Here is a 15285-nt window from a genome sequence, read left to right as displayed (position 1 = left end):
AATGAACGATTAGAATGAGCGGTCAACGAGGAAAGAACAGAAACCAGAGCACATGGGTAACGAGTGTCTTTCCAAGCAGAACTTTCTGCTTTCTTCAAGTGGAGCCACTCTTAGGTGTCAGAGGGGGATTCACTTGTGGGCAAAGGGGGTTTCACTCTGCTGCTGGGCCCATGCTTCTCGGTCGGTTCCTCAGAAAAAATTGGTTCCCCTGGTTTACTATTTCAAGGACGGCAGAGGAAGTCAAACTCTTTGTGTGCTGACAGTTACAACGGGCCGAGGCAGAGTGGTACTGCCCTATATCATAAGACACATAAATTCCGGTAGGTTGACAAGGGAAACAATCAGCAACAGCATAACATGATAAATCCATTCACCAGAATGTTTTAATTAAACAAGTCACATTTCCCAAATTAAATAACAAGCAAAATACAGCATTTCAGAAAATTGCACAAATATCATTCAAATTGTCTCTGATATGAAAATATTTAAGTACAATCTGTGTAATATGTGAATGCAAAACGTAATGACGAGACATACAGAACGTGAGGCTGGTCACATGACCAGTGACATCAGCCATGACGCCTGACCGCGTGCTGCAGCGTTTCCCTTCATACACAAGAGACAGATAACGGACACAACAACCCCAGAGAAAGGCTCTTCAGATATATTCCAGCTTCGCTTCATCGACCTGCTGGCACTTCTGTCTGAGAAGCGGAGATTTATGCACAGCACTGTGGCACATGCAGAGCCAGGCCGCACCCTAAGCCCCCGCTGACGGAGTCCCGCGCGTGCGAGAGCAGACAGCGACGCGAGAGCAGACAGCGACACAAGGAGACAGCAGCCATGGTGTCACGACACTTTCCTGAAAAAGCTTTAGTGTCAAAAACACTCACAGTTCAAAATCCCTTTTTTAAAAAAAAAATAAGAATCACAAAATGTATTCAGTTCCAGGTCTGCTATTAAAAGTGACTCTTTAAATAGGAACCATAAAGTGTTTAAGCATTAATTTCACAAGGTCACCTGATCTCTAAAAACAGCTGGTGTCATCTTACACCTTGAAATAATACTTATTGACTTTATTTATTGACTATAATGACTTGCCAAAGGATTATAAACCTAAGCCGGGGATTTTCAAACTTTTTAAACCCAGCTATCCTCAAATGAAAGCAGACCAGCAGAGACGGGGGGGGGGGGGGTGTCCCCCACTGCAGAGGCTTTATGGAGCCCAGCTTGGACACCCCCAGTCAAGGCCATTAAGAGGACTGTGCAATAAAAAGACAAATTTTTTGTAAATTTTTTTCAAAAAAAGTTCATATTTCAGAATATTGGAAATTTCCTTTCCACAATTATGTTTCATAACCAGAAAAAATTGGTAACAGTCTCAAATAGAGCTTCAGTGTGCCCTCTACAGGTCATGTTGTGTAATGTCTCCATCATCAAGTTCATCAAGGCTGACAGAGAAGCACCTTTTAAATACAGTGGTACCTCAGTTCTCGAACTCATTACAACTCGAATATCTTAAAAGTCGAACCAACCATTTCGAATTTTTTTTTAGCTAGAACTCGATCTGCATCTCAGAAGTCAAACCGTGAACACCACCCTAAGATAACTTGTACGCGCAGCACATCTTTCAGCGGAAAGGGTAATGCTTCAGTCAAAGCCTCGCATTCGCTGTGATAGCATCAAGCATATTTACACTAGCTGAATACATATATTTAGACAGTAAAAATACACTGACAATGATAGACAGTAACAGTAATTATTATTATAGACTAATATTAACAATAAAGCATTAATACATTTAATAATAATAATATTGTCGTGCCGAGCGGGGACGGAACGGGGAGAAAGGTGCAGATGTCAGGCTATCGGGGAATACGGGGTTTAATTACAGGTAAGGCAGGCAAAACGCAGACGGACAATACAATGACTGAACTGGGGAAACAAACTGAAATGCGGACGAAATACAGAGGACTGATGAGAACAACCAGAAACAACTGATCACATGGGGATTCCACACGGGGTTAACGAAGGGGCGTGACACACGGAAGGAGCGGGCGATCGGGGAAGGAAATAATGTTTTTTTTAACTTTACACATTGTTTGGATACATTTATTTTCTTACTTTACAAATTACTGTTTTGATAAATGTGCTTAGATGTGTTTAGTACAATATATGCTCTTCTTGTTTTATCCGGTTCATTTTGTGTTTAAATGCTAAAAAAAAAAAATTTTTTGGGGCCGGGAACCAATTAATCGGTTTTCCATTATTTCTTATGGGGAAAATTCGATCACAACTTGAACTTTTAAGGATTCGATCTGGAGTTCTGAACGGATTAAATTCGAGTTCTGAGGTACCACTGTATATGTTATAAACTGCCAGTAACAAAATAACACTTACATTTGTTAATTCCTGTAAACAGTCCAGCAGAATAACATGAAAATGCCTAAAAGCAGTTAGGGGAGGGTAAAGCAGGGAGGTGGCTGGCCTAGTCACAGGCCGACAGGGGGGTCAGACACACACTTTGATGTCCAGCGTTGACCTGCTTTTGGCAAATTCTTTCAGTTTCCTAACACCATCCTTGGAGAACTTATTGTCAAACAACCTGCAGCAAAATGGTAAAAACACACATAAATGAACTGCAGATTACAGCTACACATGCAGATTTATTTTGAATAGACATAAACTCAATATGTCTAGTTACAATATACAGTCCAGTTATTCATTCCATGTGCTGCTGTATACATGGTCTGTGAGAATTATGTGAAATATCTCAAATAAAAAGATAAAACATAATAACAGGATTTAGCATGGATAAGCATTCATCAATCAATCAATCAATCAATCAATCATTTTAACTTGTAATCCTTTACAAGTTATTTCCACTCCGGTCTTTACACTCTGGCTGAAGCGCTTACCTGCCAGAACAGCTGAGAACAAAATATTTTAACCACAGGCTTTACAAGGTGCTTTACAGACATTTAAAAGAAAGGAATTAAAATTCAATAAATAAGAATAAGCACAGAAAAAAGGAAATGGAATCAAATGTGAAAATTGTATCAATTTAATAATAATAAAATACCACCAAAAATGTGCAACTGTAACCATCCACGTTCTCGGTAGGGTAGCCCTACCTCACAGGCGACTCGGGCCCCCTACCTCACAGGCGACTCGGGGCCCCTACCTCACAGAGGACTCGGGGCCCCTACCTCACAGAGGACTCGGGGCCCCTACCTCACAGAGGACTCGGGGCCCCTACCTCACAGAGGACTCGGGGCCCCTACCTCACAGGCGACTCGGGCCCCTACCTCACAGAGAACTCGGGCCCCTACCTCACAGAGGACTCGGGCCCCTACCTCACAGAGGACTCGGGCCCCTATCTCACAGGCGACTCGGGCCCCTATCTCACAGAGGACTCGGGCCCCTATCTCACAGAGGACTCGGGCCCCTACCTCACAGGCGACTGGGGCCCCTACCTCACAGGCGACTCGGGCATGTAAACATTTAACAATCAGCGAAAGAACATCAATCCTAAAGGTCACAGGAAGCCAGTGTAGGGATGTAACAGTAGAAAGTCTGCCGACAATGAGCTTAGTGAATGAAGGTCGATAGGAGAAAACACAGGACAGTACAGTGTGGTGGATTTAGGTTCACGTTCTGGGGGTGAGTACGCCCTACGTTTCCTCTTATGGCCCAAGTTTTATCACTGAAGAAAGCTGCAAACTCAACTGTAAGAAGCTCACATGAGTGTGAGTGTGTGTGTGTGTGTGGGGGGGGAATCAATCTATCAATAGTAGTAAAATGGAATTTTCAGCTCACCCTTGACGTTCTCTATCGCATTTGAAAAGGAGAACATTCTGGCATATTCTTTAGTTCACTGTTTAAGGCTCAGAATATTTTTCTAAATGTCACAATGAACCATCAGCTTCCATATTCTTTCTACATGCCTGCAGTCCCTTTTCATACTAGGTCAAATTAATATGAAATACTTTAAATAATTAAAAAATCAATTAAGTGATTTTTAAATTATTTAAAGTATTTTGATATCACGTTTTTTTATTACTACTTAATATCCAATAATATCAATCAGTTATCAAATACATTGAGTTCTGCCTTAACTGATTAAATGCCAAAAACCTACAGTTTGATCTGAATGACTAAATGCAGAAAAAACCCTTTTTGGGAAATTTCTGCGCTAATCATGTTTAATCTTGAGGTGAAGGAAGCGTGTGGATGTAGCCTGCACAGAAAGGTGCTCATCTTTCCGGTAATCAAGAGAAAAGTGAAGCTGTTTCACAGGTGCTGGTTGACAGGGGACTGAGAAGCCAAAGACCACTGCATTTCCAGTGTCTGTACCAGTGATCAGTGCAGAAACTCACCACAGGAACTCCAGAGTGTTGTTGTCTTTCAGGGCGGCCATCAGGAGCTCCGCACCCTTGTCTGTCACATGGTTGTCACGGAGCCTGGTGACCACAGAGACCAGGTGAGTGCTGCCCTAAAACCGAACTTGGTTACATAAAAATGCAGTAGCCAGTAGCCTTTGTGCGGGGGGCCAAACCCTCCTCGCTCCTCAGCGCCCTCCAGTGAGAGGCACTGCAGCTGCCTTTTCGCAGACAGGTCACCTGATGTCCCTCAGCGTGTGATTGTGCCGCAGCAGCTCAGCCAAGTGGCCGGCACCTTTGTCACCGATGCTGTTGATGGCCATCCTGCAAGGTGGCGGCAAATGCTGTTATAGGCATGACGTGAGAGATCAGCAAATTCTGCTGGTTAAATGCTGCTATTGGCCTGATGTTACATTCAGTGTTTGGGTTCCATGAAATCATGTGACATTGGGCCCCCAATCCAGACAAATCCAATTATGTTAAAAATTTTTTAGGATTCCTGTCGCTTAGGGGCCTTCAAATCATGCCAACGCCACCCCTCCTCTCAGGGATCCTGGCTATATTGGCACACTACAGAAAAAGGCAAGTACTCCCTGTTAGCACAGTGCTAACTTAGCACAATCGGATGAAGGACAGTGGGGGACACGTCACTGTTTGTACATGGCTTAAGGGGTCCGTCAGGGTGAGAGGAGGCGAAGGTGAGGGGAGGGGAGGTGGGAGCTCCGTTGCTAAATTAGCAAAACAAAGACAGATAAGTGGGTGTAGCTGCCATAAGAACATTAACCAAAGTCCTTAGGGAGCAGGAATACTCTGTGCCCAAGCCAGAGAGGCGGGTTCTCTGTGCCCAAGCCAGGGAGGCAGGCTTACCTCAAGTCAACCACTGTGCGGTTCTCTTTCAATGCATCAGACAGAATCTCCACTCCGTTGCATCCTAGGTCTGTGGCCACCAGCCTGCACACACACAGACACACACACACAGACACACACACACACACACACACACACACACATTGACACAGACACACACACACACATAGACACAAAGTCCCCTTCAGTAAAGTAAACCTCTCTCCGCAGACCACAGTGTTATCTATGTCAGGCCATACACATACCAACCTGCCACTGACCATTTCCGGAAAGTTTTTACTCACCAGAGCTTCTCAATGCGACAGTCTGGGTTTCTGACTGCAAGACACAGGACGGCAGCCCCCTCCGGGCCCAGGGGGTTCTGCGCCAACCTGCGGCAATAAAAGCCAGGAGTCAGGCCAGGAGTCAGGCCAGGAGTCAGGCCAGGAGTCAGGCCAGGAGTACCAAAGCACAGTGAGCCACAGGAATCAAAGCCCGCACCGCTAATCCAAACTGGCACCTAAGGTTTGTCTGCAAATTCACTTGATATAAGTGAAGTCGAGGTCTTTCACCTGAGGGTGTGGAAGAGGTGTAGCACAGGCAGCAGCCTGCGGAGGCCGTCTGCGCGCAGGTCCTGCGCCTCTAGGTTCAGGTCCTGCAAGGCGGGGCTCAGCTCCAGCAGGAAGGCCAGCTCGCTCCAGTCCTGCTGCTGCCGCTGTCGCTCCAGGGCCGGCTCTCCCTGCTGTGCCAGCAGCCGCAGCCAGCGCTCCAGGCGCTGAGGCAGCCCCGGGTCCAGTGCCTCATACAGGCAGTGACACGCATTAACCTGCCGCTCCGGTCGCAGCTCTCGGTGCTGCAGCTGGGAGCGGAGCAGCTTCAGGAAGAAGGGGGGGGCGGAAGCGGGGGGCACGGGGCCAGCCGCTCGGCAGGCCGGGACGGAGAGCAGCTTCTGAGGCTCCTGGGGGAAGAGCCCTTCTAAAATCTGCCGGGTGCTGGGAACCAAGAGACCAGAGAGGAACCTGGGGGGGATTAACACAGGGACATGGGGAATCTGCTAGTTCTGCAGAAAGGAATCGGCAGGTAAAATCTGAACACTGGCCCAGGTTAGACATAATCAGTCAGAATAGTTAATCCAGCCATTTTCTATAATTACTTGCTGTATTCGGGGGTGCAGCAGGTCCAGTGCCTATCCCAGAAACTCAGTCAGGGAAGAACACATTGCAGGGAACAGACTCACACTATTCTCTCACACCTATGGGCAATTTGGCAGCTCTAATTAACCTCAGCATGTTTCTGGGTTGCGGGGGGAACGCGGAGTACCCAGAGGAGAACATGCCAACTCCACACACAGGGAGCCATGGTGGAGACTCGAACCCTGGTCACATGGGTGTGAGGCTTCAGTGCTAACCACTGCGCCATCCCAGAAAAGGCGAGTGTTATATCAAATGAAGACACAAAAAAAAATCACTATCTTCATTAACGGATACCCCCTGACCTGAGGGTGACCTCACTCATTTCCAAGGTGAGTTTCAGCCATTGATTGTGGGATTTCACTACAAACTTTGTTTCAAAGCCTTATTTCGGAAACATTTTAGTGGGGGGGTTTTGTAGGCTTCTACAGGAAAATCGTGGATCACGTAATCATTGCATTTCAGTAGATAATTTCTGTGCGATTTTTGAAAGAAATAATGAGAAGGCATTGGTTGGCAAAGAATCCCTTCTTTTCATGAAAAAGGAAGTATTTAAATGTGACATCTCACGACAGAGAAATGATTCGGGCCGGTCTTTACACTCTGGCTGAAGCGCTTACCTGCCAGAACAGCTGAGAACAGTTCCTACCTGCAGAAGAGGTCCAGGTGTCCAGACTGGTGGCTCTCACTCCAGCAAAAAACCTTCTTGATGTGCCTGTGGTAGCTTGGTCCTATCAGCCGGTATCTGCCAGCCTCCAGGGCCTTACGCATGACCTCCAGGAGGCCTGGTTTATGGCCAGAGAAAGGATCTCTGCCCGAGAGGGACTGCTGCACATAATAGAGTGCGGCCAGAAACTCCTGCAGGCTGGTGTGGATGAAGTGGAAACTCTTCTCACAGACGAGGGAGGTCCGGTCCTCTCGCAGCGTCTCCACCAGAAAGGCCCGAGACAGCTCACAGTGGCCGAGTGCCAGGGATCCCAGGTCAGAGTTATCGAATAAGAAGCGTCTCTCCAGCAGCCCCCGGAAGGCCAGGCCCCCCAGGTCCCGCAGCAGCGAGCGCATGCCCTGCATCACCTGAGGGGCCTCCTGAAGGCGGTTCACCCCTAGGTTTGCCTCCCTGCCCTCTGTGTGGAACACTATAATGGCTTTCAGAAAGCAGCAGTAGATCTCAGTGATGGTGGTCGGCTTTCCTGGACCCTGGGGAACAACGACCACACGAGTCTTCAAGGCGACTGACTCTTGCTTGTCGTCAAGCTTTTGCTGGAGGGACTCCTGTGCATTACTGAAGTTTTGCAAGGCAGTAGCTACAATCCAGCAGAAGGCCGGGATGTGACACATGCGGAGGAGGGGCTTGTGGGAGGACACATAGTGCTGGATCACATCTGCAGCCTCGGCGGTCTGGCAGGTTCGCAAGAAGTACTGGTGCTGCTGTTCTGGTGAGAAACCCAACACGGTGAAGAACACCGATACCAGCTGGAGGGGGACCTTGGTGACAGCGTAAGGGCGCGAGGTGAGTAGGAGAGAGCGGCCCGGCAGAAGGTTCCCTTTGATCAGGTTCACCACCATACTGCCCATGGACTGTGCGAGCTCAGGGTCTGAGCACTTGGGAGTCCTATCAAAGTCAAGAGGGATCCTGAACTCGTCAAGCCCATCCAGGATGAGAAGAATCTTGGAAGGATCGGAGGCAAGGATGTGTGCAAGTACAGGCCGGAGATGGCTATAGTGCACACAGAGCAGATCCTGTAAGCTCTGCGGTTCACTGACCAGGTTCAGCTCACGGAAGGACAGGGAGATGATCACTTTCTGGGTCTCCTCACTGACCACCCACTCATGGACCAGTTGCCTCACCAACGTCGTCTTGCCGCTGCCAGCTACTCCACACAGAAAAATGACCCCATCATCTCTGCCGAAGAGCAAACTCTGACACAGTGTGGAGAACCCGCATGTTGGACCCTGAGTTCCAGGCGGCACCTCCACCGTGCGGAAGGCGTCACCAGCGTCGGTGGCCTCATGCTGATACCGTGGTGGGACCAGGAAGCCCACAGACTGCAGGAGGGTCGTCTCAATGAAAGTGCAGTTGCTCCCATCGGCTGCCGCCCTTCCTCGGATGCTGAGGTAGTCCATGGGGCTGTGCTCCAATGCCAGGATCTCCTTATGCTTCCTCATCGCCCCCTGCAGCTCAGGGAAGGTAAGACTCTGACCACAACTATTGCTGTCACTGGGTGGCGGCTGAGGGTCTGCGGACACCTGCTGCAGTGCATGCTGGAAAGCGCGACATGCCTCCTCCCCTCGCCCGTGCAGGACGTCCAGCAGCCTCCGCATGCGCTCCCGCTCGCCCCGGCAGCCGCCGCCTCGCACTGAGTCCACATCCTCCTCAGTTAGGGCCCCCAACTTATACAGGAGGTCCAGGAGAAAGGCGACGTGGCGGCTCCACCCCTCCACCAGCTCCACACGCCGCTTCATCAGGTCTGTACAGCAGGGCCCCAGTGCCATTGTGGAGGCGGCAGGGTGGGGGCCAGTGAGTGCAGTGCAGGCCCTGGTTACATGCAAAACTGGCAGCTAGATGCTCCACAAGAATCAAAATGTGCAATAATGGCCAAAGGAAGCTTTATGCTCTCGTAGTCCAGACTTTTATCAAATTCTTACAATTCTTGTCTTAAAACACTGCATCAGCACATACATCACGCAAGATTAAGCTTCAGAGTGCAGGGCCTCTTTGCTGAGTACATCACTGGTGTTACAAGACCTCCATTGCTTGTATTCTTCGCTTTTGGTCAAGACAGAAGCCGTTTTGCAGTTCAAATCAAGTCCATCCTCATCTTCCCCCTAATCCCACAGCAGGGTGGCAGCCTTAGGATCCAGGGTTCTCCTCCTCCCACCTGCGTCATCATGTCTGGGAAGAAGACATATTACTTAAAAGTTTATTAAGCACAGAACAGAACCAATGGGGACAATCACCGCCTTCACCAATATTCTTAAAACCAGAACGAATGGAAACATTACGTCATGCACATAACAAATTTTCTCAGACTTACCGGTACCGTATATTAACAACGACAGCGTATTCCTGCCACCATCATTAAATTAAAATTTGCCCAGTTATTCGTTATAATAAGATACGAAATAACCTTCTTAAAACGACGAGAAAGGTTTGCACTACAACGAGATACTAAGTTTCATGTTTTAAGGCAATAATATTTTACTTTATTAAAACGAGAATCCAAATGACATGGATAAAACAACAAACGTTTCTCATTATAATCCAATTATTGTTGCAAGGAGACGCAAAAGTGGAGATAACGACTCGTTTATATGATGTGATAAAGTTCTACTTCACGATGGGGATGGGACATGGTGAAAGTCTGCTGTTTTTTGATCATATGGTAGGCTATTGTCCAGGTATGCGTATTTTGAAAAGCTTGGGGCTGTACAGAAGAAAGAAATCAGTCACACCTCTTAAAGGCAGCGTAACTTCCCGTTGTTTCACGTTTTACACGTTAAAGCGAGAAATCGTCTTTGTTATGGCGAGATAATTTTCACGCTGTAAAGTTATAAAGATAAACTGGGCAAACCATATTTTTGATGGTGGCAGCTATACGCCAATTAAGTACAGTGTCAATATATTTGGTTTAAAGTGGTGTGTATGTATGTGTCCGGGAAATTCCGAGGTTATGGCAGACATACGACGTCAGATGATCACATGACCAAAGCAGAAAAATCCAGGTTTGGGTGTTTCCTGGTTAATGTATTTTTTGTCAACGACAGGACCCGTGTATCAAACACCGATCTATATTACTTTGTGAGAGTAACAGCTGTTCGCATACCGACGAACTCGCAAACTCAATACTCATTAAAGTACAACATTAATGTATAATCTATATAGGCCTATAGATGTAATTAAATACTTATTACCTCCATGACTGGCTATATAAGGAGCCCCAAATTAGCGATGGTGACCATATTTTGCTTTGCAAATAAAGAAGGCATCTAGGGCAGGACGCAAAGACAGGCGTCAAAGCAACGCAAATAGACACACAGAAAGTATTCTGACTGTAGAAAGCAAATGTCACTTTAATACAAAATGAAATTCGGGACATTTCCGGCATTTTAGGTCCGCCACCCTACCCTAAACCATATCTCAGATGCCTGTTATAACCAATACAAAAACCCTAACCGGAAACTATTAATACCATACAAACTCCAAAACTTGGAGCTGGTATAACAAATACACATGAGCAAATAAACGTGATCTACTTCACGCAACCATAAAGTAACTTTTAAACAATTTAACTGTTATTATAATATTAAAACACGCTATATTAGCACGGATCGAAGTCGTCGAGTATACTACTTACCCAGTTATAGACTTAAAAAGTCATTTTTGCGACTTAATCCACTTCCTTAAAAATATAATAAAATATAGTTCAATGATTTTCACTGCAGAAAGCGAAACAAGAGTTTAAGTCGGGAGCCGCTCAAATTTTACTTAGAAACACTGGTAATTTAACCATCTGGGCAATAAAGGCGTACGGCTCAGGTTATGGGGATCGAGGAATACTTTCAATTTCGCGGCACGCAGCGCTGTCCCAATAATGTCGGCGACAGACCCCAAAATCTCAAATCACGCGAGATACACATCGCGATTGCAGCGTCACCTGTAATTAAAGGACCCGATGACACGTGAAATATTAATAAAATACACATGAAACATGACAGGCAAACATGGTAGCAAGCAGACTTCTACGTGCGTAGCGTTGTCACTAGCCTAAAATTACATTTATAACTTACAAACCCATTCAACAAGCGACAAGTTTTCTGTATAGCAAACGCATTTTTTACAACAGCTCTGATATTCAGAGTGATGTACTTTATTTACCTATTCCGTACAGCTGTCCCTTACTTAAGGGTACTATATGAGGAATCCATAGGATTTTAGACAACAAATATTAATCGCTACATTTCAGGACCCACAGTTCCAAAGGTAGAAAACTATCCTTCTGGAATTTATATAGGCCTATTACATGCGTTGCAGTATGCTTATTACGTAAGGCGCTACCAAACAATTTTCATAGAACTTGATGTATGCAAAAACAGTATTCGAGCGCTTCTTACTAAACAGGGAATACAAATACGAATTACCTAGATTGTCACATCAGGAAGCAAAATCAGTTTGACGACCAGGGCACACGATTATTCATTTACATTTACGAAACCACACATTCATTAATCATGTCACCGCTTTTATTTTGAAACTTTGAACAGATTTCATCTTTTCTATCCCTGGGTGTCATTTGATTATACACAATAGCATGTATACGGCTATATAATATCTCACAAACGAATACAAATTATTTAAGGCCTTTTAGTAGGCCTATAGTGCAGACGGAGAAGAGAGCGGACACGTGGACGTGTAAAGTATGGAAAGAATCTGCAGGTTATACGCGCGCAGGACATTTTCTGTTCATATTACAACCATAGGTGTTCCTCTGCCGTAGCGGGGCGACAGTAAAACAGTAGAAAAGCAGCAGATATATTACATGGAAAATTAGAACAAAACACGCTGAGATGCATCTTGGAAAAGATATTACTTCAATAAAAATGAGTTTTCATTTACATTGAAATACAAGGCACGTTAGAAAGATTTTGTGTTTTTAAAAAAACCATGCCTTACGCTAGGCATATACTTCGACACGTGTCTGTGTACTGCACACAGTTTCTTTGGCTAGCATCGTCCCTGCGTGAGCGCATCAGGGAAACCTCATCTCCTAACTTCCGGGCTCTCCCTCCGTGTCTCTCGACCTTCGATAGGTCACATGTAAGGAACCAATTAGGGGCGAGGTGGTGAAGGGTAGCGGGGCGGGAACATGGACAGAATGTAAGAGAAACGCTCCGCCAAACATGGAAAGATCAAAAAGACGGAGGACCTAATTACGGTAAATGAGAAAGTACTATTCAAAAGCAGGGGCGTGACACGTTATAAAAACATCTGGACAAAGTCCTGGTTGATGCATCCTCCACATTAAGTACTACGCAGAGGAATAGTATAGAAAGTTTACATATACACAGTGTGAAATTCTTCTGTGGCTTAACATAAGCATTTAACCTCCTCAACCTTGCTGTGGAAAATGTAGCCCATTTGCACCTTTTATTAAATATTTGGAATTTACCTGAAGTGAATTCTTAGATTCTATGAAACACACCTAGTGAGCATTGAATATCTACTAGAACAATACTAACAAAACATTTAGTGTAGCTTTTGGGTTCACAACATGAGGAAAAAAAAATTATATTATGGGTAAGAATATATATTAAAATGATTCTGAAACGTCTTCGAAAATTATGGTATTCCAAGAAAAATTTACTAAAATGTTACTACTCCACTCACTTAAAAACTCTAAATTCTAAAGTATAATTTGTGTGTGGGACCAATGAAAATAAAACATCTCTGTATCTATGCTAAATCATCCCAGTTCAGTCTGTGTTTTTTGTGATAAGTATCAAAAGAAAAAAAAACAGTAAGGAATCATTTTGGTTTGGACACATTCCTTTGGCTAGAACTACACCAAGAAGTCAGTGTAACAAATAGCAATTTCTGAGATACTAAGTAATCTTTCTCAAACACCCCCATTGTATTCTTAGTTATCATGTCAACACTCCCCACAAATATGGATCTGCACAAGGTTTAGCGAGTCTGAACAGCCCCCTGAGTGCAGGGGAGGGGGGGTGTCTGAGAATGACAGACAGGCAGTATCAGGGAAAAAAAAACACTTGATAAAAACATCTTAAAGCTTTGATACTCTTAATTTTGTGGGTGTGCAGACAAGCTGGGCAAATGTCTCCATACAATTAACATGTACGAACTGCATTCCAGCAACAAAATTCACAAAGGCACCTCGTGTTTGATGGGGAAAAGAGACATATGTAAAATATCCAATGTATTGTTGCCGTGACGAAGGATACACAAGTCACCTTTCAGCATTTAAGTAGTGGGCAAAATCTTGTAACCTGGTGTGACTGAACAGCAAAGTGACTGAAGGTTCGCTGCAGAGAAACAGCCATGGAGGGACGAAGTCACACAGAGCCTCAAACATCTAATCCCCGATTTCAGCGGCACGATTGAAGTCACCGGCTTCAGCACCGTGAAATCTCACCTTCCTGTTTGAGCATCGCTATCCCTCCACAGTGTGGACAAACATCTAACCAGTTTTCCTTTTGAGCACAACTCATAATAATAGTATAACTGAAGAACAATAGTGTTAATGTAAAAAACAAAAAAAAACATAATTAGTGTTTAGTTTAATGGGATTTTCTCATTTCGATGCATAGGCCTTAACTGTGATCTGATTGGCTGAAGCAGGGCCATGTGCAGTCATCTGATTGGTGAAATGGAGACAATGTTTACAAATATGATCCAATGTCTTAGCGGGTCACTTATTCTGTGGTCCTTCCCCATCATCTTGAGTTGAGTCGGGGGGCCGTCTGGAAGAGAGTCCATTTATTTATTTATTTATTTATAAAACACAAACAAAAACACTTCTAAAGATTTTATATTTTAAGCTTAGGGCCACTTGACATGAATGGTGGCTCTTTACACTACGAGGGGAAGGTTGTGGTTTTGTGACTCACCACAGACAGATGTCCATTCTTGGCTTTAGTGATGAGCAGCTCAGAGCCTGGAGTGAAGTCGATGATTCCCTCCTTACCACGACCAAATGCAAACTTTATACTGCAGCAGAACGGGGGGGGGAGGGGGGTTCCTTAACAACCAAGCAAGTCTTGCCAAAAATAGCATCAAAGTACTTTTCAATAAAATGCATGAAGAGGAACAAAAAAAAACAAGAACAACAAAACGTTTGACTGAAGGGAAAGACAGAGCCTTGAGGATAGAAAGCTACCCTCCGCTCACTCACCTGCCCTGGTTTATGTTGATGTTGTTGATCTTTTCTGCACAGATGGCCACCTTGGTCAGGGTCTCGATGATGTGGTCACTCTGCAGCACGACGTCACCCTGGAGATGCGAGAGGCAGCTTGTTCTTATACATTACAATCATGAGGCTGTATTCTGGGTGTTCGTACACATCACAATCACGAGGCTGTATTCTGGGTGTTCCTACACATCACAATCACGAGGCTGTACTCTGGGTGTTCCCACACATCACAATCACGGGGCTGTATTCTGGGTGTTCCCACACATCACAATCACGGGGCTGTATTCTGGGTGTTCCCACACATCACAATCACGGGGCTGTATTCTGGGTGTTCATACACATCACAATCACGAGGCTGTATTCTGGGTGTTCGTACACATCACAATCACGAGGCTGCATTCTGGGTGTTCGTACACATCACAATCACGAGGCTGCATTCTGGGTGTTCGTACACATCACAATCACGAGGCTGCATTCTGGGTGTTCGTACACATCACATTCACGAGGCTGCATTCTGAGTGTTCCTACACATCACAATCACAGGGCTGCATTCTGGGTGTTCCTACACATCACAATCACGGGGCTGCATTCTGGGTGTTCCTACACATCACAATCACGGGGCTGCATTCTGGGTGTTCCTACACATCACAATCACGAGGCTGCATTCTGGGTGTTCCTACACATCACAATCACGAGGCTGCATTCTGGGTGTTCCTACACATCACAATCACGAGGCTGCATTCTGGGTGTTCCTACACATCACAATCACGAGGCTGCATTCTGGGTGTTCCTACACATCACAATCACGAGGCTGCATTCTGGGTGTTCCTACACATCACAATCACGAGGCTGCATTCTGGGTGTTCCCACACATCACAATCACGAGGCTGCATTCTGGGTGTTCCTACACATCACAATCACGAGGCTGTATTCTGGGTG

The 15285-nt window shown here is 45.5% G+C and overlaps 2 protein-coding genes across 5 annotated transcripts in view; both read right to left on the bottom strand.

Moving 5' to 3' along the window:
• Positions 1-365: 365 nt before the first annotated feature.
• LOC111833864 (protein NLRC3) lies at positions 366-11511 on the bottom strand. Its single transcript, XM_023792541.2, has 8 exons — positions 10774-11511; positions 7068-9311; positions 5801-6247; positions 5534-5620; positions 5250-5333; positions 4623-4706; positions 4380-4463; positions 366-2605 (listed from the first exon to the last, which is right to left on the bottom strand). The coding sequence occupies exons 2-8, from the start codon at positions 8909-8911 to the stop codon at positions 2512-2514; spliced, it is 2724 nt and encodes a 907-aa protein (XP_023648309.2). The 5' UTR covers positions 8912-9311; positions 10774-11511; the 3' UTR covers positions 366-2511.
• Positions 11512-11641: 130 nt separating this feature from the next.
• Positions 11642-15285, bottom strand: part of LOC111833892 (unconventional myosin-Ic) — a 32857-nt gene continuing 29213 nt past the window's right edge. For all 4 annotated transcript variants that reach the window (XM_072701486.1, XM_072701489.1, XM_072701488.1 and 1 more), the window contains 3 exons: positions 14329-14426; positions 14045-14144; positions 11642-13897 (listed from right to left, as the gene is read on the bottom strand). In XM_072701486.1, the coding sequence (XP_072557587.1) occupies positions 13871-13897; positions 14045-14144; positions 14329-14426 (225 nt within the window). In that variant the 3' untranslated portion in view covers positions 11642-13870. The remainder of the gene's footprint in view (positions 13898-14044; positions 14145-14328; positions 14427-15285) is intronic.

The sequence above is a fragment of the Paramormyrops kingsleyae genome, chromosome 17, assembly GCF_048594095.1.
Source record: "Paramormyrops kingsleyae isolate MSU_618 chromosome 17, PKINGS_0.4, whole genome shotgun sequence".
Classification (NCBI taxonomy): Eukaryota; Metazoa; Chordata; class Actinopteri; order Osteoglossiformes; family Mormyridae; genus Paramormyrops; species Paramormyrops kingsleyae.
The sequence above is the reverse complement of the archived record's forward strand: the minus strand, read 5'-3'. Positions and strand labels throughout refer to the sequence as shown.